At 46.0% G+C, this 22,421-nt stretch overlaps 1 protein-coding gene across 1 annotated transcript; it reads left to right on the forward strand.

Annotated features, from left to right (window-relative positions):
• The first annotated feature begins 2,709 nt into the window (after positions 1 to 2,709).
• Positions 2,710 to 18,459, forward strand: CENPW (centromere protein W). Its single transcript, XM_073575767.1, has 3 exons — positions 2,710 to 2,956; positions 3,032 to 3,145; positions 18,166 to 18,459. The coding sequence occupies exons 1-3, from the start codon at positions 2,867 to 2,869 to the stop codon at positions 18,190 to 18,192; spliced, it is 231 nt and encodes a 76-aa protein (XP_073431868.1). The 5' UTR covers positions 2,710 to 2,866; the 3' UTR covers positions 18,193 to 18,459.
• Positions 18,460 to 22,421: the final 3,962 nt, after the last annotated feature.

Consider the following 22,421-nt stretch of genomic DNA (forward strand, 5'->3'; position numbering starts at 1 on the left):
ATTTAGACAATCGCCGATGTTTTCTAGAAAGGCTGGCGTGATATCAGGAGAAGCGTATAATTGTATAATTGGGTGTTGTCAGCATAGAGATGGTACTGGAAACCAAATCTACTGATTGTTTGACCAATGGGGCAGTATACAAAGAGAAGAGGAGGGGGCCTAGGACTGATCTTTGAGAAACCCCAACAGTAAGGGGAAGATGCCAGAAACACAAGCTGGGCACAATGTATAGGGATGCTACAATACAGTCCTACTGATAATTAATGGCACCCATGAAATGTAAGTATATAATATGGAATATCTCCTGAAAAAAATTAATCAAGTGAAACAGTTTTTTCGTATAGAGCACTCACATTAAATACAAAAGAGCAAATGATAAACAATATTTTGAAACAAAAAAGAAGTGTAAGACGCTTATAGCTGGCTACAAGAAAAGTTTGGAGGCTGTCATCAATGCCAAAGGGTGTGCAACCAAGTATTAATTAGGGGTGCCTTTATTGCTGCACATGCTGTTTATTCTGTTTCTTCCTTGAAACTGCAACATGTAAGTTGAAAAACAATGTTTTATTGTTGTATTAATTTGGACTACTAATTAAAAAATCCTGAGGATGAAACTTTGGTACATTTCCATTTATTTCTGAAGATATTGTACAGTCTAAGAAAAAAATGAAGGGGTGCCAATAATGGTGAGCAGCACTGTATGGCGCTCTACACTTTATGGAGGGACATAATATGGGCACTAAACTTGCATATTTGCAATTCTCCAGAAAAAAGCATAGAAACAATGTTACAAAATAGTCACTGCAGCCATAGATTAAATCATTGGGATGAGCAATTTCTACAATGGGGTCACTTTTGGGGCTTTTCTGCTGTTCCGGCATCTTTGGGGCTTTGCAAATGTCACCTGCAAACTATTTTAGCAAAATCTGTGCATCAAAAGCCATTCCTTCTCAGCCCTGAAGTGTGGCCAGTCGGTAATTTCTGACGACATATAAGGCATCACAGTGTTCAGGAGAAATTGTGCAATAAATTATGGTGACCTCTAGGTGAATTCCTTGAGGGGTCTAGTTTCCAAAATGGGGACCCTTATGGGGGATTTCTGCTGTTTTTGCATGTCAGGGGTTCTCCAAATGTGACATGGCAGTCACATCACAATTTGTTCCACACTAATAGTGCTTTTTTCCTTACCTAGCCCTGCCTTGTGCACAAACAGACATTTTTGACCACATACGGGATATCATCGCATTTGGGAGAAATTGTGTAACAAATTACGGGGTCCGTTTTCCCCTATCATTCATTGTGAAAATAACACATTTTGAGCTAAAAAAAATTTTTATGTGAAAAAAAATGTAAATTTTCCATACAACGACCTAATATTATCACATTTTCATATCTTTGAGGGATGTAGTTTCCAAAATTGGGTCACTTGTGGGGCATTTACACTGTTTAAGCACATCAAGGGCTCTCTAAACGCGACATGATGCCCGCAGACCATTCCACCAAAGGCTGCGATCCAAAACGTCACTCCTTCCTTTCCGAGCCCTGCCATGTGCTCAAATAGTAGATTTTACCCACAGCGTATCAGCGTACTAAGGAGAAATTGCACAACAAATTTTTGGTCTATTTTCTACTGTTCCCTTGCGAAAATAAAAAATTTGGGGCTTAAAGTATATTTTTTGTGGGAAAAATTAGATTTTTATTTTCATGGCTTTAAGTTATAAACTTCTGTGAAACACCTGGGGGTTCAAGGTACTCAAGCAGTATCTAATTTTTGTAGCAACTTTTGAAATTTAGTCTGCATGTTAAGAGACTACAGTCAATTTTGGCATACAAAGGGTCCAAATCCCTGGAGTATTGTTATCCTTTGACAACGTTATGAAATTATGTCAATCATCACCAATTGCCTATTGTGTTCTTTTTTTTAAATTGGGGTCTAGGGTCCTCTTAGATATAGGATCGTGGTAGGGGTTCCTTTAGGACATCGGACAGGAGGATTCCCCAAGTGGCTGTAGGGAATATAGGGCTCCCAGGGTCAGCCATCATGGAGTGGGGGCGCCACAACGTTCCCCCCTAGGGTGCCAACCTCCGAACCAGGAAGGCGACAGCCTAGTTGACGTAAGAGGGACTTCTAGTTTACCCATTTTTAATTGGTATTTTTGGAACACGGTTTTGTTTGTGTTTGCGCACGTTTTTTTTTTTTATGTGAACCATTGAATATGGTTTTTAATCAATAAAGATAATTTGTAGGACTATATATGATTTAACGGTTGGATACCCTTTTTGGATCAATTTTGATAATTTAATGTAAAAAGCTCTTCAGATACAGAAAGATCACTCTGTGCTATACGGTTTCCATTATTGCTATTAATATCTATGGGGGTCCGGACCCCGCATAACTCTGCAGCTGGTTACAATGGTGTCACAGGCTCCAAGGTTTCGGAATTATGGTGAACCCTACTGATGGAGTTGTCTACCAGTGAGGCACGATGGAAGCCTAGGTGAACATGACACCAGTGTGAACAGTCGTAAGTCACATGCTCCATTTGTTCTGCAGACTTAGGACAATTACTTCCATTTTCCACCCCAACAACTGCTGGTCTCCTGTGAGGCAATGTACAATCCTCCCTATTGTCTGAGCCGCAGACATTATGCTTCCTCTTCCAGGCTGTGACAGACCCACTGCCGGCTTTAGTCACAGTCTTCATGCTGCAGGAAAACAAGCGCTCGACACTTCCGCCCTTACCCACACTTGTCCTGTGACGTCATTTTCCTGCGCCGCTCAGTAATCGTCAGACGTCAGGCCCGGGTCGTTCGAAAACAAATAGCCAGGAATTGAGGAGCGCTGTAGAGATCTCTGGCCGCCGCCATGGTGCGCTCCGTGCCCCGGGGCATGATCAAGTCCGCCATCAAGAAGCTCCTTCCTGATCTGCGGATGGACGCCAATGTGGACCTGCTGGTGAGGACCGGACGCCGCTGTAGGTGGCCGGGTGCGTCCAGGTCACACAGTAATGTCGGATCTCTCCCTCCGTAGGTGTTTCTGAGCTGCCTGCTGTTCCTGCAGAGGCTGGCCACTGAAGCCCGCATAAAAGCCATAGAGGACCGGTGCTCCGTGATAAAGGCTGCCCACATCAGAGCTGTAGCCAAGGTACATGACCAGCCTGGCACCTCCCCGGGGAGTACAGAGTTAATGATGTACTCTTATGAGCTAACACATTGTAAGGCTATTTTATCTACAATCTGTCTTAAAGGGGTTGTCCTGCACTGCCTCCCTGTCAGGAGACAGTGGTAGCAGTGACAGTAGGGCCCCACACTGCCTCCACATCAGGAGACAGTGGTATCACTGACAGTAGGACCCCACACTCCTGTCGAGATGTGATTGGCAGGTATAGTGCACCGTCCTTCCAGGTGGGATTGCACCACTTCTAGTATGACTGCTGCTGGGTAATCCCTTTAAGGGTTTTTTTTTCTTCATTAAAACTACCCCTCTGCATATGCCCTAATATTACACGTGGCATCATAATGGACAATGGAGCTGCGCTATGCCTGTGGTACAAGGGGGAATCTGCAGATTCACCTGGGGGCCACAGTTATAAGCAAGAACCAGATAATTATGCAAGGGGCCACACCTTGTTAGAAGCACAACCTGGGGTAATGAGCTGATCACTGGGGGGGCCACATGTTGCTTGAAGCAGGACCCAGTTAATCACTCTGGGGGCCACAGCTTGCTAGAAGTAGGACCCTGTGTAATTAGCTGATCGTTCTAGGGGGTACTGCATGTAACAAGCAGAACCCGGGTAACCAGCTGATCGCCCTTGGTGGGGGGGGGCCCTCCACATTTTGAATGGGGTTTTCTGTCTGATGAGGTAATTCCTTAAAGATGCCCATACACTTTAGGCAAAGGTGACAGTATTATTGCAGAATGAACACCTATAATGACAAACCTTTAAATTGGAGGCCTTAAAATTATAATTAATATGTACACCAAAAAGTATTACTCTAAACATGGGCCAAGGTAAAAAATAAAATCACATTTTATTGAACAAATCATACAAACAATGCATGACATAATAAAGTTTGTTAAAATCGAGGAAACTCTACAGATGAGGCAACAGGGTGGAAAGAACGGACCAAAAATGTATGAAATTACAAATACAAGATCAATAGATATGAGCTACATTCTCTTTTCAGGTAAAAATGTATGGGGAAACCACTAACAATATTACTAAGTAACATACACGTGCTTCTCACAAAAATAGAGTATCATCAAAATGTTACCGTATTTTTCAGACTATAAGACGCACCGGACCACAAGACGCACCCCAATTTTCAGAAGGAAAATAGGGAGAAAAAAAATGTGTCAAATGGGGGTCCGTCTTTCAGTCCGAATTCAGCTTACCTGGGAAGGGATCCGGCACAGGTGGAGGAGTGGTCACAGGGGTCATTCAGTGCTCCAGGCTGGTGCGGCAGCTCTGCTGGTGCAGGTTGGTTGTGCTGGGGCAGATGGACTGGGCTGGGGCAGCTGGGCTGGGCTGGGGCGGCTGGGCTGGGGCAGGTGGGCTCTGTGGGGTGAGGGTGGTGGCAGGCTGTGCTCCGGTGCAGGGGCGGCGGCTCCGCCGGCATTTCCTCGAAGCCCGGAGGCCCCCGCACATCCGTTGCTGGCTGCTGCCATGTTGCGGTGGCCTCCGGGAACATGGACGCCAGGAAGATGGCCGCCGGTCCGGGGACGGCGCATGCGCTGGTTCAGATCTCGTTCCGAGATCTCGGGAGACGAGATTCAAATCTCGGCAAAAGCTTGTCGGCACAGGGAAGCTTGAAGTGCTCTAAAATTCCCTGGTAGACGGCTGTGCTGACTTGGGTCTAGATAAAACACAGTGGACTCCCAAACCATCACTGATTGTGGAAACTTCACACTAGACCTCAAGCAGCCTGGATTGTGGCCTCTTCACTCTTCCTCCAGATTCTGGGACCTTGATTTCCAAATAAAATGCAAAATTTACTTTTATCCGAAAACACCACTTTGAACCACTGTGCATCAGTCCAGATCTTTTTCTCCTTGGCCCAGGTAAGACACTTCTGGCGTTGTCCATTGACCATGAGTGGCTTGACACAAGGAATGTGACACTTGTAGCCCATGTCCTAGATATGTCTGTGTGTGTTGGCTCTTGAAGCAATTACTCCAGCAGCAGTCCACTCAGCCAAATTTTTGAATGGCCTTTTCTTAACAATCCTTTCAAGGCTGTGGTTATCCCGGTTGCTTGGGCACCTTTTTCTACCAAACTTTTTCCTTCCGCTCAACCTTCCATTAATATGCTTGGATACAGCACTCTGTGAACAGCCAGCTTCTTTAGTAATGACCTTTTGTGGCTTACCCTCCTTGTGGAGTGTGTCAATGACTGCCTTCTGGACATCTGTCACATCAGCAGTCTTCCCCATTATTGTGCAGCCTACTGTTTCAGCTCTATCCAAAGATGCTTAATAGGATTTAGGTCAGGGATCATAGAAGGCCACTTCAGAATAGTCCAATGAATGTTTTCCTCTTAGCCATTCTTGGGTGTTTTTAGCTGGGTGTTTTGGGTCATTATCCTGTTGCAAGACCCATGACCTGTGACTGAGACCAAGCTTTCTGACACCGGGCAGCACATTTCTCTCTAGAATCCCTTGATAGTCTTGAGATTTCATTGTACCCTGAACTGATTCTAGACACCCTGTGCCAGATGCAGCAAAGCAGCCCCAGAACATAACAGAGCTTCCTCCATATTTCACAGTAGGGACAGTGTTATTTTCTTGATATGCTTCATTTTTCCATCTGTGAATATAGAGCTGATGTGCCTTGCCAAAAAGTTCAATTTTTGTCTCATCTGTCTATAGGGCATTCTCTCAGAAGCTTTGTGGCTTGTCAACATGTAGTTTGGCAAATTCCAGACTGGCTTTTTTATGATTTTTTTCAACAATGGTGTCCTCCTTGGTCTTCTCCCATGAAGTCCACTTTGGCTTGAAGTTCACCTTTAATCTGTTTAGAAGTTTTTCTGGGCTCTTTTGTTACCATTCGTATTATCCGTCTCTTTGATTTGTCATCAATTTTCCTCCGGCCTTGTCCAGGGAGGTTGGCTATAGTCCCATGAAGCTTAAATTTCTGAGTAATATGTGCAACTGTAGTCACAGGAACATCAAGCTGCTTGGATATGGTCTAATAACTTTAACATGTTTGTCTATGATTTTCTTTCTAATCTCCTGAGACAACTCTTTGCTTCGCTTCCTCTGGTCCATGTTGAGTGTGATACACACCATGTCACCAAACAGTACAGTGAGTATCTGTAGCCCTCTATACCGGCCCACTCACTGATTCCAAGATTGTAGACACCTGTGATCCTAATTAGTGGACACACCTTGATTTAACATGTCCCTTTTGTCACATTATTTTCAGGGGTAACATCATTTCTGTCCAGGCCTATTTCATGAGTTTTATTTATTTTAAATTCTGTGGAAGCATGGTTGAAAAGCAATGTCTGACTTTCATTTGTTCATTATCATAGATTTTTCATTACATGAGGGGTACCAACAATTTTGACCACGTGTGTAGGTGGTGAGTTCTCCTTCAATGGAAGTCTTCAGAGGCTGGGCAGACATCTGTATGAGATGGTTTAGTGAATCCTGCATTGAGCAGGGTGTTGGACATTATGACCTTAGCGGTCCTTTGCAACTCTAACATTCTATGATTTTAATAGCCACTGTATGACTGATGCATATGCTGTTATAATAGTCCAACGTGTGCCGAACTTAAACCCCTGGTGTGTGCAACTGTTTATCACCCCCAGGCTCTTATGGCACACAAATGTATAGTGGTCTCTTGAACCTCCTAGTTAATCTGCAGAAGAAAAAAAGTGATAGATCAGCTCACCAAATAGTTGGGTGTAGTAGAAGTGGAGTTGTCAGAAGCCACGTACGGATCCAGTAAGAGCAGCTGCACATGTCTGAAAATGAAGGGAGAAACAATCCAGTGGGAATAGAGACTTTCTTTTAAAAGTAAAACTTAGCATTTATTCAAGTACATAAAACTCCAAAAATACAGGCAGCATGGTATTAATTATTGTTAAGGGTTCTTTTACACTTGCCGTTTTTTGCAGGCCGTTTTTGCGGCCCCAATAGATTTCCATGGGGTCGCAAAAACGGCCCACAAAAATTCATCGGAGCGCTGTATGGCCGTGAGGGCCGTATATACGGCCATGAAAAATATCGAGCAAACTTACGGACACGGCCGCCATAAATTTCAATGTTGCCGCAAAAACAACGGTAGCTTGTTTTTTGCAGTACACCGTATTTGTGGAACGCCATATTTTTTCCCACCAATTTGTTAAAACAGGGAAAAACGGCGATCCGAGAATGGTTTTTGCTGGAGACCACAAATATCTCGGCAATATGGCCCACAAAAACGGGCCGCAAAAAACACATGAATTGTAAAAGAAGCCTTCCAGGACCTACTAGTTTCAACAATGTCTTCCTCGTGGTCTGTCTTGTCTGCTGGTTGTAGGGGAATATATAGATTAAAAATGGCAAAAGCAGGATGAAGACACTGCCAATTAGAAGGGTAGATAAGGCGAGTGCATGGCGCATGTGCGGGATTACAGCGCCACAACTGCACATCTGCAGGTCAGTCTGACATGCAAGGGAGAGCAGTGGTGTTGCAATGGAGTGCATTTCTCAACATCTAGACAGCTATGAGGCATGCGGGTAAGACTGGTTTAATCATATGCCCATAGTAATAGCTTAATTTCGTCCATGGGGTGACAGACTCCATTTAAAGTGTTTTCACATGCCGCCTCTTAGGGTATGTGCACACATTGCGATTTAGCCTGCAGATTTTTCTGCAGAGAATCTGCATTTCTTGGCAGAAAACGCAGGGAAAAACGCTTGCGGTTTGTCAGCGGAATTGATGCGGATTCCTTGTGATTTTCCTGCGGAATTGATGCGGATTCTAGTGCGTTATTGCTGTGTGGATTAGTTGTGAACTTCCTCCCTTGTGCTTCGAAACAGAGAATTTTTATGTGCCAGAATGAGAAACCGCAGCTGCGGATCCACAAAAACTATTGACATCCTGTGGAAAATAAAACGCTGCGATTCCGCACGGAATTTTGCGCAGCATGTGCACAGCGGTTTGCAATTCCCATTCATTAACATTGTGTGCACTCTGCACTGCAGATTTGAAGCAAAGCGCTTCCAAAAACGCTGTGGAAGCGCATCAAAATCCGCAACGTGTGCACATACCCTTACACGCTGGTGTGCCTGCATTGTTCTTCAAGCAGGAGATGTTTCAGGAAAATGCTGGCTGTGTTTTTCCTCAGTCTTTTCTTAAGCCTTTAAGTGTATGTGCATACGATCCGGAGTTGTTGCGGGTTGGATGTTGCGTACTTATGCAATGCCCAATCCGCAGCAGCCAGATGTTACAGCATGGTGGATGGGATTTCAAGAAAGACTCCAGCGAACGTGCTGCGTCCAAAGGGCTGCCACTTCCGGATCGTGTGCATCCGGCCTAAGGCTGCGTACCAAACATCAGGAATAGCAGCATTTTGGAGGCAGTGTATTTGCACTGTGTCCAAAACGCTGCATTCTACATTGGAAGCACAGTGGATGGAGTTTATTGAAATCCCATGCCCACTGTGCTTCTATGTTCCACTGCGTAAGCTCACCCGCGATGTGGGCTTATGAGCCGCAGCATGTCAATTTCTGTAGCAGAGACCAATGTACTGACAAACAAGTGCAGCATTTTGGACTCAGCGAAAATACGCTGTGTCCAAAACACTATTACTAGTCGTGGGGACATAGCCTAAGATGTCTTTTGCATTGGCTTTTTTTTTTTAATCCCATACATAACATGGTGGCTTGCAAACGCAGGACCGCCATCGGCGTATGGGGTAAGGCATATGGGTCACGATGAGCAGAGGGGGCCCCAGCGGCACGATTCTGCCGCTTCAGTAACTGACCGTGCATCCTCAGATGCATAGGCAGTTAAAATTTGTTGCCGTGCGGGAGATTCCTTCCGCACGGCAACAGTTAACAGCTGCCAGTCAATCACAGGCTGGCAGCTGACGTCAGCGGGCACGTCGCCGGTGTATGACATCACTGTCATATTCCGGAGCGACGGTCTGCTCCTCAGCTGAATCGTAGGGGAGGACATCTCTGCATCTCGGCCAAGTAAGGGTGGGAGATGCTTTTGTTTTTTGTAAAGCCGCGTTATGGGGCTGCGTTATTCTGCCGTGGGGCTGCGTTATATTATGGGGTGCATTGTACCACTATGGGGCTCCATTATTTCACTATATATGACTATGGGATGCATTACACTATTCTGGATTACTATTGGGGCAATATGGAGAGACATGAGGCAGAATGGGTGGAGAGGTGGGGTCCAGAATGTGGGATATTAGTACTGTACTGGCTAATTAAAGGATATTATTTTTGAGGATACTGTTTTCAATGTGGGGGAGGAGAGGTCCTATTACTGTGCAGGGCGACGCGGTCGCTTTTTTCTTCATCTGGCGTAGTATAGTGGTTGGGGAAAAACTGGGGAATGAGCTCTAGATAACTGTTATTTTCTGCAGAGATGAGTCCTGGCAAGAAGAGATGGCGGTCTAACTGGATGAAGGAGAAAAGTAAAGATTAAGGACTTCAACTAGAGCTGTCACCTGTACACTTACACTGTATATTATCTACAGAGCTCCTGTGTATAATGTCACTATTGATCACTCTATTACCCGTACACTATACACTATATGAAGAGCTCCTGTGTATAATGTCACTAGTGATCCCTGTATTACCTGTACACTTACAATATATGCAGAGCTCCTGTGCATAATTATTTATTTTTATAGCACCATTAATTCCATGGTGCTGTACATGAGAAGGGGGATTACATACAAAGTTATAGATATCGTTAACAGTAAACAAATTTACAATGACAGACTGGTACAGAGGGCAGTGGACCCTGTCCTTGCGGACTTACATTTTACGGGATAGTGGGGAAGAAACAGAAGGTCGGGGGTGCAGCAGCTCTGGTGGTGAGGCGGCAGAATGGTCATTGCAGGCTGTAAGCTTTCCTGAAAAGATGAGTTTTCAGGTTCTGTTTGAAGGATCCGAGGGTGGTGGATAATCGGACGTGTTGAGGCATGGCATTCCAGAGGATAGGGCATATTCGGGAGAAATCTTGGAGGCGGTTGTGTGAGGAATGAATAAGTGTGGAGGGAGGAGAGTAGGAGGTCTTGGGAGGATCGAAGATTACGTGTAATGGTCAACGTGTGACTGGACACAGCGCCTCCAGCAGGGCGAATTTATGACACACGTGACCCTGGATACAGCGCCTCCAGCGGGGCGAATTTAAATAATACCGGAACGTGCAGCCGGACACACCGCCTCCAGCTGGCGAATTTAAAAGGTACACGTAAAACTGGATACCCCGCCTCCAGCTGGCGAATTTAAATAATAAGGGGAAACACAGGAACAATTACAGTGGTGGGCCCTGTAATAGGAAATAGGGACGTGGAGACCTCCTGAGCTCCCCTGAGGCAGCGTCCCTATACTCCTTACGTTCCCTATACAGGCTCCTCACCTGTCGCCGCACGCGAACCTTATGCCCTGACTCGCCCTGAACCTAGTCCCTCGCTAGGGCATTGGCCGGTGCAGAAACTAATCCCACCACTGCACTAGATCACACATAAGGAAAGTCACAAACAGGGGAAATAGAGAACTTAGCTCTCTCTGTGCAAATGCTCCAGCACAGAGTCCAGCAACCGACTGCAGCCTTCCTCCTGAATAGCTGCCACCAAGTTCAGTCAGCGCTGCAAAGAACTCCCTTCTGTGACTCCTTCCACACCAGGACTCAGACTGAGCTGAGCAATCTCTCCAGCTCCTTCCACCACCAAGGTTGGTTGCAAATGAACAACTATCACCAACAGTGATTGCACCCCCCTAGCACACCTTTATAGGGTGTCACACCAGATACATGATTAAGTGCACAAAAACCTAAAGTGCAATATCAAAACCACCACCGGGGACAGTCAAGACACCTTGGAACTTTCCAAAGTAAAAAAAGTTCACCCAGTGATTTTAATACCGCCAGATCCAACACTGGATCATGACAGTATCCCCTCCTTAATGAGGGGCCTCTGGACCCTCAAGACCAACCCTCATTAGGGAAACACCTACAGCGGGGACGCCCAGACCCTGAGTTCACCCCACCACTACCTGACACTTCAGGTTTATGACAAACGCACCGCTGGTATTGGCAATAAAGTTCATTTTGGAGGCACCACTCATCTCCACAGCGCCGACCTGGGGAACGAGTTTATGTATGTGTATGTTTGTTTGTTATGAGCTGATCAGGCTCCACAACACACTTCCACAAGATGTTTTTTGGTGGCACACATACACGCTCGTTCACACACAGGTCCGGACCTGAACGTTTATTGCACACATTCGTTTGTCATAAAATAGGTGAACTAATTCTGGACCTGATAACAGAGGCGTCCCCCTGTGTCACCACACCCACACCCCCGCACTACACCATAGGGTACACCACCCTCCAACCCTTTCCACCACGAGGTCTGCCTCTCACAGGGTTTGGTAGCGGCGAGGGCTGAAACTTGCCCCTACTCTCCCGCCGCACAATCGCTGCTCTCACAGGAGAGGAAGGGGTCCCCTGAAGAGAGACGGCAGAGACAGTAGTCCCAAGGCAGCAGCCCTCACACGACTGCCCCCAGCTAACTACTTCCCTTGCTCGCCAATCTATCCCCGGGTTGTGTTTTTTTAGCCAAGGGAAGCCTAAAACGATAGGTACTGGCATTCCCTCCAAGACGTAGCATGACAAGGACTCCTCATGATGTCCTATACGCAGATGAATGTTTTCTACGACTTGGGTAAGGCTCCCCTGGCTCAGTGGAACAGAGTTAATGGCCTGGACGCTTATAGGTTGGGTCAGCGTCCTACACTTCAGGCCATGAGTCTGGACAAAACGAGCATCCACCAGACTGACTCCTGCTCCGCTGTCCACAAGCACCGGTACTACCTCCGGTACCCCGCCAGCCAACACTTCTGCTGACATAATACCTTGGGAGGGCAAAATGGAGGAAATGTACATTCCCTGGTTGTCTTCCTCCAAACGACCAGGGGTCTGCGGCTTCCGAGATGACACAGATATTTTGGCACGTAATGGGCACGCCTTAAGGAAATGGCCAATCTGCCCACAGGAAAAACATGCCAACCCCACTCCCTGAACCGTAGGCAGGCCTGAACACAACCCAACACCTCCTACTTGCATAGGTTCGTCCGGAGACTTGGCACGCCCTGGGCAGGCTCCCATGAAATGGCCCGGCTTCCCACAGGAAAAGCATACCCCCCCACCACGGCGAACCCCATGCAACCCCCTATTTGTACCAACAACCCCGGGCTGCCTGGGTTCCACCAACCGTACCAGGGGGTCCTCCCCCCCCCCCCCCCAGAGGGGACTACAGGGGGCACATTTTGTGTATGTCTTTCCCTAAGGCGTCTATCCACCCGGATGGCGAGGGACATGGCGGCCTCCAGCGACCTGGGGGCGGCGTACTGCACCAGAGTGTCCTGCAACTTTGGAGACAGACCCTGCACAAATTGACTCCTAAGTGCAGGGTCATTCCACTGAGTGTTAGTGGCCCATCTCCTAAACTCAGAGCAGTACTCCTCAGCAACCCGGGCTCCCTGTTTACACCTACGGAGTCGGGATTCCGCCAGAGAGACGCCATCAGGATCCCCATACACAAGCGCCAAAACCGCAAAAAACTCGTCCACGGACTCTAAAGATGGTGAATCGTCCGGCAGGGAGAAGGCCCAGGATTGGGGATCCCCCTTCAAAAGGGACGTAATGATTCCCACCCGTTGCTCTTCGCTCCCTGAAGAACGAGGGCGCAGCCTGAAATATAATTTACAGGCTTGCTGAAATACCAAGAATTGATCTCTCCCTCCAGAAAACCGGTCTGGGAGAGATATCTTGGGTTCTGGCTGAGCCTGTGCCTGAATCAAACCTCCAACACCCACCAACAGCTGCAGTTGCTGCACCATCTCACTGCGCAGCCCCCTAATCTCTTCAGTAAAGGTCTGCAGTACCTGGGTAAAGGTTTGCATTAGGTCCATGGCTCAGCAGAAGAAAAAAAAAAAAAAAAGCTTTATTGGTTGGTGATAATGTAATGGTCAACGTGTGACTGGACACAGCGCCTCCAGCAGGGCGAATTTATGACACACGTGACCCTGGATACAGCGCCTCCAGCGGGGCGAATTTAAATAATACCGGGACGTGCAGCCGGACACACCGCCTCCAGCTGGCGAATTTAAAAGGTACACGTAAAACTGGATACCCCGCCTCCAGCTGGCGAATTTAAATAATAAGGGGAAACACAGGAACAATTACAGTGGTGGGCCCTGTAATAGGAAATAGGGACGTGGAGACCTCCTGAGCTCCCCTGAGGCAGCGTCCCTACACTCCTTACGTTCCCTATACAGGCTCCTCACCTGTCGCCGCACGCGAACCTTATGCCCTGACTCGCCCTGAACCTAGTCCCTCGCTAGGGCATTGGCCGGTGCGGAAACTAATCCCACCACTGCACTAGATCGCACATAAGGAAAGTCACAAACAGGGGAAATAGAGAACTTAGCTCTCTCTGTGCAAATGCTCCAGCACAGAGTCCAGCAACCGACTGCAGCCTTCCTCCTGAATAGCTGCCACCAAGTTCAGTCAGCGCTGCAAAGAACTCCCTTCTGTGACTCCTTCCACACCAGGACTCAGACTGAGCTGAGCAATCTCTCCAGCTCCTTCCACCACCAAGGTTGGTTGCAAATGAACAACTATCACCAACAGTGATTGCACCCCCCTAGCACACCTTTATAGGGTGTCACACCAGATACATGATTAAGTGCACAAAAACCTAAAGTGCAATATCAAAACCACCACCGGGGACAGTCAAGACACCTTGGAACTTTCCAAAGTAAAAAAAGTTCACCCAGTGATTTTAATACCGCCAGATCCAACACTGGATCATGACATTACGTGAGGGAAGATATTGGGACATTAGTTCAGAGATATAGGGAGGGGAAAGTGTTATGAATGGGAAACCGAGGAGGAAAAACAAGACAACAAGCTAAGTCTCAGAAACCAGAGAAGTTGGTAACTATGCAGATTGCAGATCCCTGACCATAACCGCACAACTAGAAGCAGTCGTGGAGCGCTCCTACATTGGTCCTAGACGCCTCGTCACAACCGGAGAACTACATAAGCCTAAAGCAGGAAAAGAGGAAAACTAACTGCCCCAGAGCAGACCCCAAAGGAAAGACAGCCCCCCACATGTATTGACGGTGAAGCAAGATGAAAATACAAACAAAGGCAGGAAAATAGGCTGAGCAAACGATGGGGCCCGGCTAACTAAAAAGGACAGAAAAGGAAAGACACTGTCTGCAATCTGCCAAAAACAACCTACAAAAATATTGTCCAACACTTCTGATAGCAAAATTAACCCTGAAGTCACTAGACTTCTAAACCTATATCAGCATTCTGAAATATTCTGAGACAGAGCAAAAAAGAGGCCAATCTAATAAGGGACAAAAAGCAGAATGGCAAATACTGATTAATAGGAGTGGAATTTCAGCATAGCCCCAGCAGGGGCTGGCTGATTACACAAAAAACTGAATTGACCAACAAGCGCAAGTGTGAACATTAGCAAAAAACACACTTAACTTGAGAAGACTGGAAGAGAGCTGAAGTCCAGGACCTGAGAAACAGACTGAATCACCAGCACCCGGATAGGACGTCGGCTGTCTTATATCCAGTCTGATACTCCAGAGATCCAATCGTTTTCTTCCTCATCAGGTGGCAGATCACTACCACTTAAACCAACCGCACTACCTCCTGTCACCACCAGAGGGAGAACGGAAGGGGAATTCTCAACTGGTGGAGCAGAAAATGAGTTCATGACAGGAAAGGTTGTGGATGACTTTGTAGGTCAGTGTTAGTAGTTTGAACTGGATTCGTTGGGGAATTGGGAGCCAATAGAAGGATTTGCAGAGGGGGGAGACGGGAGTAGCAAGGAGAGAGGTGGACTAGTCGGGCAGCAGAATTAAGGACAGACTGGAGTGGTGCAAGAGAGTTAGCAGGGAGGCCACAGAGGAGAGTGTTGGAATAGTCAAGGCGGGAGATGATGAGGGCATGTACAAGAGTTTTAGTAGATTGAGGACTGAGGAAGGGATGGATTCTGGAAATATTTTTGAGTTGGAGGCGACAGGAGGTGGCAAGAGATTGGACGTGTGGTTTGATGGACAGGGCAGAGTCGAGAGTTACTCCAAGGCAGGGGATTTCACGTGCTGGAGAGAACGTGATGCCGTTTACCATAATAGATCGGGTAGGGAAGATACGTGAGATGGAGGAAAGATAATGAGTTCAGTTTTGTCTACGTTGAGTTTTAGGAAGCGAGAGGTGAAAAAGAAAGATATGGCTGATGGACACTCTGGGATTCTGGACAGCAGAGAGGTGACATCTGGGCCAGAGAGGTAGATCTGAGTGTCATCTGCATACAGGTGGCACTGGAAGCCATGGGACTTTGAGTTGTCCTAGGCCAAGAGTATAGATGGAAAAAAGTAGGGGCCCCAGGACAGAGCCTTGGGGGACTCCAACAGAGAGGGGGCGGGATGAGGAAGTAGTGTGGGAGTGGGAAACGCTGAATGTGCAGTCAGAAAGGTATGAGGAAATCCAGGACAGGGCAAGGTCTTTGATGCCAAGGGAAGAAAGAATCTGTAGCAGTAGGCAGTGGTCAAATGTGTCAAAGGCAGAGGACAGGTCAAGAAGGAGGAGGATGGAGAACTGTCTGTTAACTTTGGCTAATGGTGTCACCGGTGATCACTGTATTACTTGCACACTGACACTGTATACTAAGTACATATCTCCTGTGTATAATGGCATTAGTATTGTGGTTTTTTTTTTATTAATGATCAGTATTGTAGTATTCGGTCACTATGTGGTGGTAATATGAGATCTGGTCATGGTGTGGCAGTATTCGTTCCTTGTATGTGCTATTATTCGGTCACTGTGGTGGTAATTTGTAGTCTGGTCATGGTGTGGTGGTTTTGTCCCGTGTGTGCTATTATAGGTAATTTTAAAAATTAAAAAATAAATAACATACCTAAAATTATATTGGATATTTTAACAAATGTTTCATAAGTTACATAGTAGAGCTGCTGGCTATGTATGTGATCTGGTGATGGGAACTGTTAATGTGTGCTTGGTGAGGACATGGTATAGAAGTGGATTTTTTCCACGAGAGGGTCTTGGACTTTGGAAGGTTCGAGAGGTGGAGGCGGGGCTGGGGTGGAGCCTGGGTGGAGGTTCAAGGGGGCCCCGAAAATTTTGCCAGTATGGGGCCCAGAAATTCCTAGTGGCAGCCCTGTGCAAGCAGAAATAATCAACACAGTGGTCAGGTCACTTATTTTAGCCGTATCTCGGCTTTTGAAGCCTGATGAGGTTAAAAGAATATATAATAGACGGAACATATGCACGGCTAATGTCATCAGTGATGAACGGCACATGGAGTATACTCCTTGGTGCCCGAGTATTGTTTCAATAAGTGTGGTAGCTTAGATTAAGAACTGAGCACTTAAAAATAGATGCGCAAAAAGGCTGGCTTATTTGTACAATCCAAAAGAAAATTTACCTTTATCAGAAATAGGCGGATTGCAAAGGAGAGAAAATTGCTGAAATAGAAGATTATAGATTGCGCAATGGTAAGAGAGACATCTATCTCTGTGAGTATGGTACCAACACATTTCTCTCTGCAATCTACCTTTGAAGGTCCAGATTAGGACTGAAACGTCAGGTTTTTTTTTGTTTTTTTTTGCGGGATTGTACAAATCGACATTTTCTGCTCCTCTATTTAAGTGCTGAGTTCATCTATGCAAATGCACATCATAGTGCATAGATATACTATGATGTTCTTTTAGGCTGTGTGCCCAGGTTGCGTTTTTTTAAGCGTTTCCGCAACGTTTGTGCCGGCTCAGACGCTGCAGAAACGCTTAAAAGAAGCTTCACATCAATTTGCATGCGTTTTTGGCTTTTTGTGCCAATGCACGCATTTTTAAACGCTCAGGAATCGCTTAGCGGCTAAAAACGCAGCATGCTCATTAATTTCCGCATTGCTGAGCGTTTTTAGCCTTCCCCAATGTTCCCAGAAAACGCGCGTCAAAAATCGCGTCAAGCGCACGTCTTTTGTGCAAGAAATGCGCGGGAAAAAAAGACGCTCTTTTCTGGGAAGGGGATCAGTTTCCTGAGCGTTTAAAAACGCTAACGTGGGCACATAGCCTTAGGTTTAACGCTGAATCACTTCTCTCGGACAAGCCGTGAGTCTGGATCGTCAAGGAGTCAGAGGTCAAAAGCCAGGAGGGTACAACATAAACAGAGGGAAGAGACCAAGGCGTAGTCAAGTAACAGTCTGAGGTAGAATACCAGGAGGATAGCGAATCGGAGCAAAGGGGTTAAACAGATGGTCACAATGAGGTCCAAGGTCAGGCAGCGAAATATCATCAAGCAAAACACTAGGCACAGAAAACCAACCACACTTAGCTGAAGCTACGTCGGACATAGGTCTGGGACTGACAGCCCTGCTAATTAGCCGGGCAATCACCTAGGACAGAGAACACCTGAAGACAGCCGAGCACCTCCAGTCTCAGATTGGATGGCCGAGCTGTCAATCAAAACACCAACAGGTCAACATGCTCCTGCACCAGCCTGGATGACTGACCTGTCAGTAACTGCAACTCTTGTGGGTTGTAAAGAGTTTCTCCTCTGAAAACTGAGCAAAAAAATTAGTGTGAACACATCCATGGATACTTTGTCTTGTTCTTAATGATACTCTTTGCTGCACAGTCAATTTATCGAGTGGCACAACCAATATGGAAATTGGTTGCTTGGTTTTTAAATGTAAAACTCAATGTTTAACGTGTTTCACTTGTATTATCTATGTTGATTCAGGGTTAAACTTGGGTGACCCATTTGTTGCATATTTTTTAATCCGTGATATGCTCTGATAGGTCTTTGTTACATTGTTTAAAATGTGTATGTGTATTTATAATCTACTATAACAGTAATGTATATCTTTACTTATTTTACAGGTTGTTTTAAAGAAGTCAAGAGGTTAAAAGTTTAAATGAAGAAGTCATATAAAAATGTCAGAGACTCAGATGCTTGTTTAAGCCAGAACGATTCTCTTATTATAGTCTGTTACTGCTCAGCTTTATAACTTGTATATCATTTTTTTTAAGTTACTGAATTGTACTATATTGTAATTTATGCTATATTGACAATAATAATGTATGTAAAGATACATCACTGATTCAGCTGTCAAAGCAAATATAGACTTTGTTGTATCTTGTTTCCTAAAACATTAAAAGACTTAGTAAATATAATATTTGGGCAGCAAATGAGTCATGAATAAAATCCTTTGCACATTTTAAATTCTGTTAAAGAATCCCTCTCTTTAACTCCCCCCCCCCCCCCAATATGTGAATATTTGTGAGTAATGTAGTGTGAGTGTATTAAAGCGAACCTATCACCAGGTTTGGCTGCTATAAGTTACGGCCACCACCTTTCAGGGCTTATCTACAGCATTCTATAATGCGGGGCGGTCCGGTCCAAGGGATGTCACTCTTCTTGGTCCGGCGCCTCCCATCTTATGATGCCGTCCTCCTTCTTGGTTCATGTGGATGTCGTGTCCCTGCATCATCCACACAAGTCTCCCGGCACCACGCTCCTGCGGATGCATACTTCTCTACCCCGTTGAGGGCAGAGCAAAGTACTGCAGTGCGCAAGTGCCGGGGCTCTCTGACCTTTTTCGGCGCCTGTGTACAGCAGTACTTTGCTCTGCCCTCAAAAGTACAGATAAGTACGCCTGCGCAGGAGCGTGATGTCGAGTCCACACGAAGCAATCAGGAGGGCAGTATTGCATGTAGATGGGAGGCGCCGGACCAAGACCTGCGACACCCATCGGACTGGACCGCCCCGCAGGTGAGTATAATTACAGTTATTTTTCATCACTTCCTGGTCCGGTTGGGGGCTGATATACAGCATTCTAGAATGCTGTGTATGAGCCCTGAAAGGTGGTGGCTGTAACTTATATCGGCCAAACCTGGTGACAGGTTCGCTCTAACCAGTCATGGCCGAAATTGTTGGCACCCTTTAAATTGTTCCAGAAACTGAAGTATTTCTTCCAGAAAATTATTGCAGTTACACATGTTTATTTCCTTTGTATGACCAGAGACAGAGTCCAGAGTAACTCTGCTGCCTCATTATAGTGAATGGTTCCCTCTGGGATTTCGTCTGAATCACGTCATTCGGAGATTTAGTTGGAAACCTCGATGTAAGAGCTCAACGCGTAGAGCACAGGATAAATGTGATCACAGAAAATAGAGAAAGCCGAGCACCACTGGTGATTCATAGAGCCAATACCATCAGCTGATCCAAAATACCGCAGGCATAAAACCTTTTTTCCTTCAGGTGCACACCAGAACAAGATGCATAATCCAAATGAAATGAAAAGAGGTGGCACTCACCGGAATGAAGTCCAAACTTTATTGGTCCAAAAAAATGTTTAAAACATCCCAGGCAGGTGGGGGGCTACAGAGTGCAAAGACGACGGCCATTTTGCGCTGTATTGCGCTTCTACGGCTCTCTGAAGTGAAGGGGGAGGAGGGAGTTTAAATACCCCAGGGGAGGGTATAATCCACCAAGCCTCACTTAAAATACGACAAAATGCAATAAACACTTAGTACATGACATAAAAAAAACAATAGGCACCAGAAAAAAATGTGACACATTAAATCCATCTGTACAAAATGCAAATAATACCTGCAGAAAATCAGACGAACACTGACATATCAATGTTATCATTAAAACCTGTGGGACCCAGCGCTTGGGAGCCCATTATCCACTTAGCATCCCTCTGTAGAAGTCTGTGAAGATTGCCCCCTTGTGAGGGTAACACCACCTTTTCCAAACGTGCAAAAGTAATGACATGCGGATTACCATCGTGTGCTTCCCTAAGGCCTCATTCACACATCAGTAATTTTGATCAGTATTTCATAAGTATTGCATGCCAAAACCAGGAGTGTCTCCAAAACACAGAAAAAGTTTCAATGTTTCAGTTATAGTTAATATCAAGTTCCACTGCTGGCTTTGGCATACAAACACTGGTGCAAAATACTGACCAAATGCTGATGTGTGAATGAGGCCTAATATGTTTTATCAACCTGGGTACACCTGAATCTTACAAATAACGGGCGTATTGTTTTGCCAATGTAAAAAAATCTACAGGGGCAAAATAAAGAATATACAACATAATTGGTTTTGCAAGATATAAAATCACGCATATGATGACTTATTGTAACGACAGACAGGGAGCTACCAACCACATATTGCGAACAAAAAGAACACTGACCACACTTAGTTACCCATGGGCTTTCCAGCTTCCAACCAATTCGCTTCCTCAAGCTCAATGTGGACAAATCTTAAACTCATAATCTTTCCTCCATCTCACAGATCTTCCTTACCCGACCTAGCTATAACAATTAATGACATCACACTTTCCCCAGTATCGGAAGTCCGCTGCCTTGGAGTAACCTTTGACTCTGCCCTGTCCTTCAAACCGCACATCCAAGCCCTTTCTACCTCCTGTCGCCTCCAGCTCAAAAATATTTCCAGAATCCGTCCTTTCCTCAACCCTCAATCTACTAAAATGCTTGTGCATGCCCTCATCATCTCCCGCCTCGACTACTGCAACATCCTTTTCTGTGGTATCCCTGCTAACACCCTCGCACCTCTCCAGTCCATCCTTAACTCTGCTGCCCAACTAATTCATCTCTCTCCTCGCTACTCCTCCGCTTCTCCCCTCTGCAGATCTCTTCACTGGCTCCCATTCCCTCAGCGTATCCAGTTCAAATTACTAATACTGACCTACAAGGCCATCTATAACCTGTCTCTGAACTAATCTCCCGATACCTTACCTCACGTAATCTCCGGTCCTCCCAAGACCTCCTCTCCTCCACACTTATTCGCTCCTCACCCAACCGCCTCCAAGACTTCTCCCGAACTGCCCCTATTCTCTGGAATTCTTTGCCCCAACAAGTCCGACTATCAACCACATTTGGATCCTTCAGACGGAACATGAAAACCCACCTCTTCAAGAAAGCCTACAGCCTGCAATGACCCCGCTACCTCCTTCTCTCTCACCACTAAGGCTGTGTGCACACGCTGCGGATTAGGTGCAGATTCATCCGCGCGGATTTTGTACAATCCGCAGGTGAAACCGCAGGTCAAAAGACCTGCGGTTTTACCTGCGGATTGCTCTGCGGTTTTGCCCTGCGGTTTTTCATCTCCTCAATGGAGGAGATGGCAAACCGCAGGGGAATCCGCAGAAAGAATTGACATGTCAATTCTTTCTGCGGATTGAAAACCGCAGATAATCCGCGCGGAAAATTCCGCACCGTCTGCACTGCGGTTTTTGATTCCCATAGGGAATCATGGTACTGTACACCGCAGCAAAAACCGGAGCGTGTGCACACAGCTTAACGGTGATATCTCCTCAACCAACACCGGAACTGCTGCAACCCACCAACCTACTGTCTCCTTCCCCACCATCCTGTAGCATGTAAGCCCGAAAGGGCAGGGTCCTCTCCCCTCTATCAGTCTGTGATTGTTAGTTTGTTTACTGTAAGTGATATCTGTAATTTGTATGTAACCCCCTTCTCATGTACAGCACCATGGAATCAATGGTGCTATATAAATAAATAAATAATAATTATCAAAAACATTAGGATCAGTCAAACTTACAAGAAGCGCTGCATCCTGTCGTACATCAGCAAAAGCACTTGCAGTAGCCATTAAGCCCAAAGGACCTATCAGGGAACCTCTCCCTCCAGGGGAGACTCAGAGGTGCCAGCTGAAAGAAATGATTTGTGCAGATGTATCTTTTTTACTGCTTTAAAATGATCAATTTTAGGCTATGTGCCCACGTTGCATGTTAAAACGCACACTGAAAACTGGACTCCTTCCCAGAAATCGCGCGTTTTTTTCCCGCGCGATTTTACCGTGATTCTGTTCGCGATTTTGCCGCGATTTTCTCAAGCACTTTCCAAGCGATTTGAAGCATCGCTTGGAAAGTGATTGACAGGTTGGTCACACTCGTCAAACATAGTGTTTGACAAGTGTGAGCAGCTTTTTACTATTGAGGCCGCCTATGCGGCATCAATAGTAAAAGATAAAATGTTAAAAATGATAAAAAAAATAAAAAATCGGGGTATATTTACCTTCCGACATCCCGCGCTGCCATCCCGGGCCACAGCGTTCCCAGTAATGCCTTGCGAGACCTGTGATG

This window comes from Dendrobates tinctorius, unplaced genomic scaffold (genome assembly GCF_039654945.1).
Source record: "Dendrobates tinctorius isolate UK_male_01 unplaced genomic scaffold, ASM3965494v1 ptg000046l, whole genome shotgun sequence".
Lineage (NCBI taxonomy): Eukaryota > Metazoa > Chordata > Amphibia > Anura > Dendrobatidae > Dendrobates > Dendrobates tinctorius.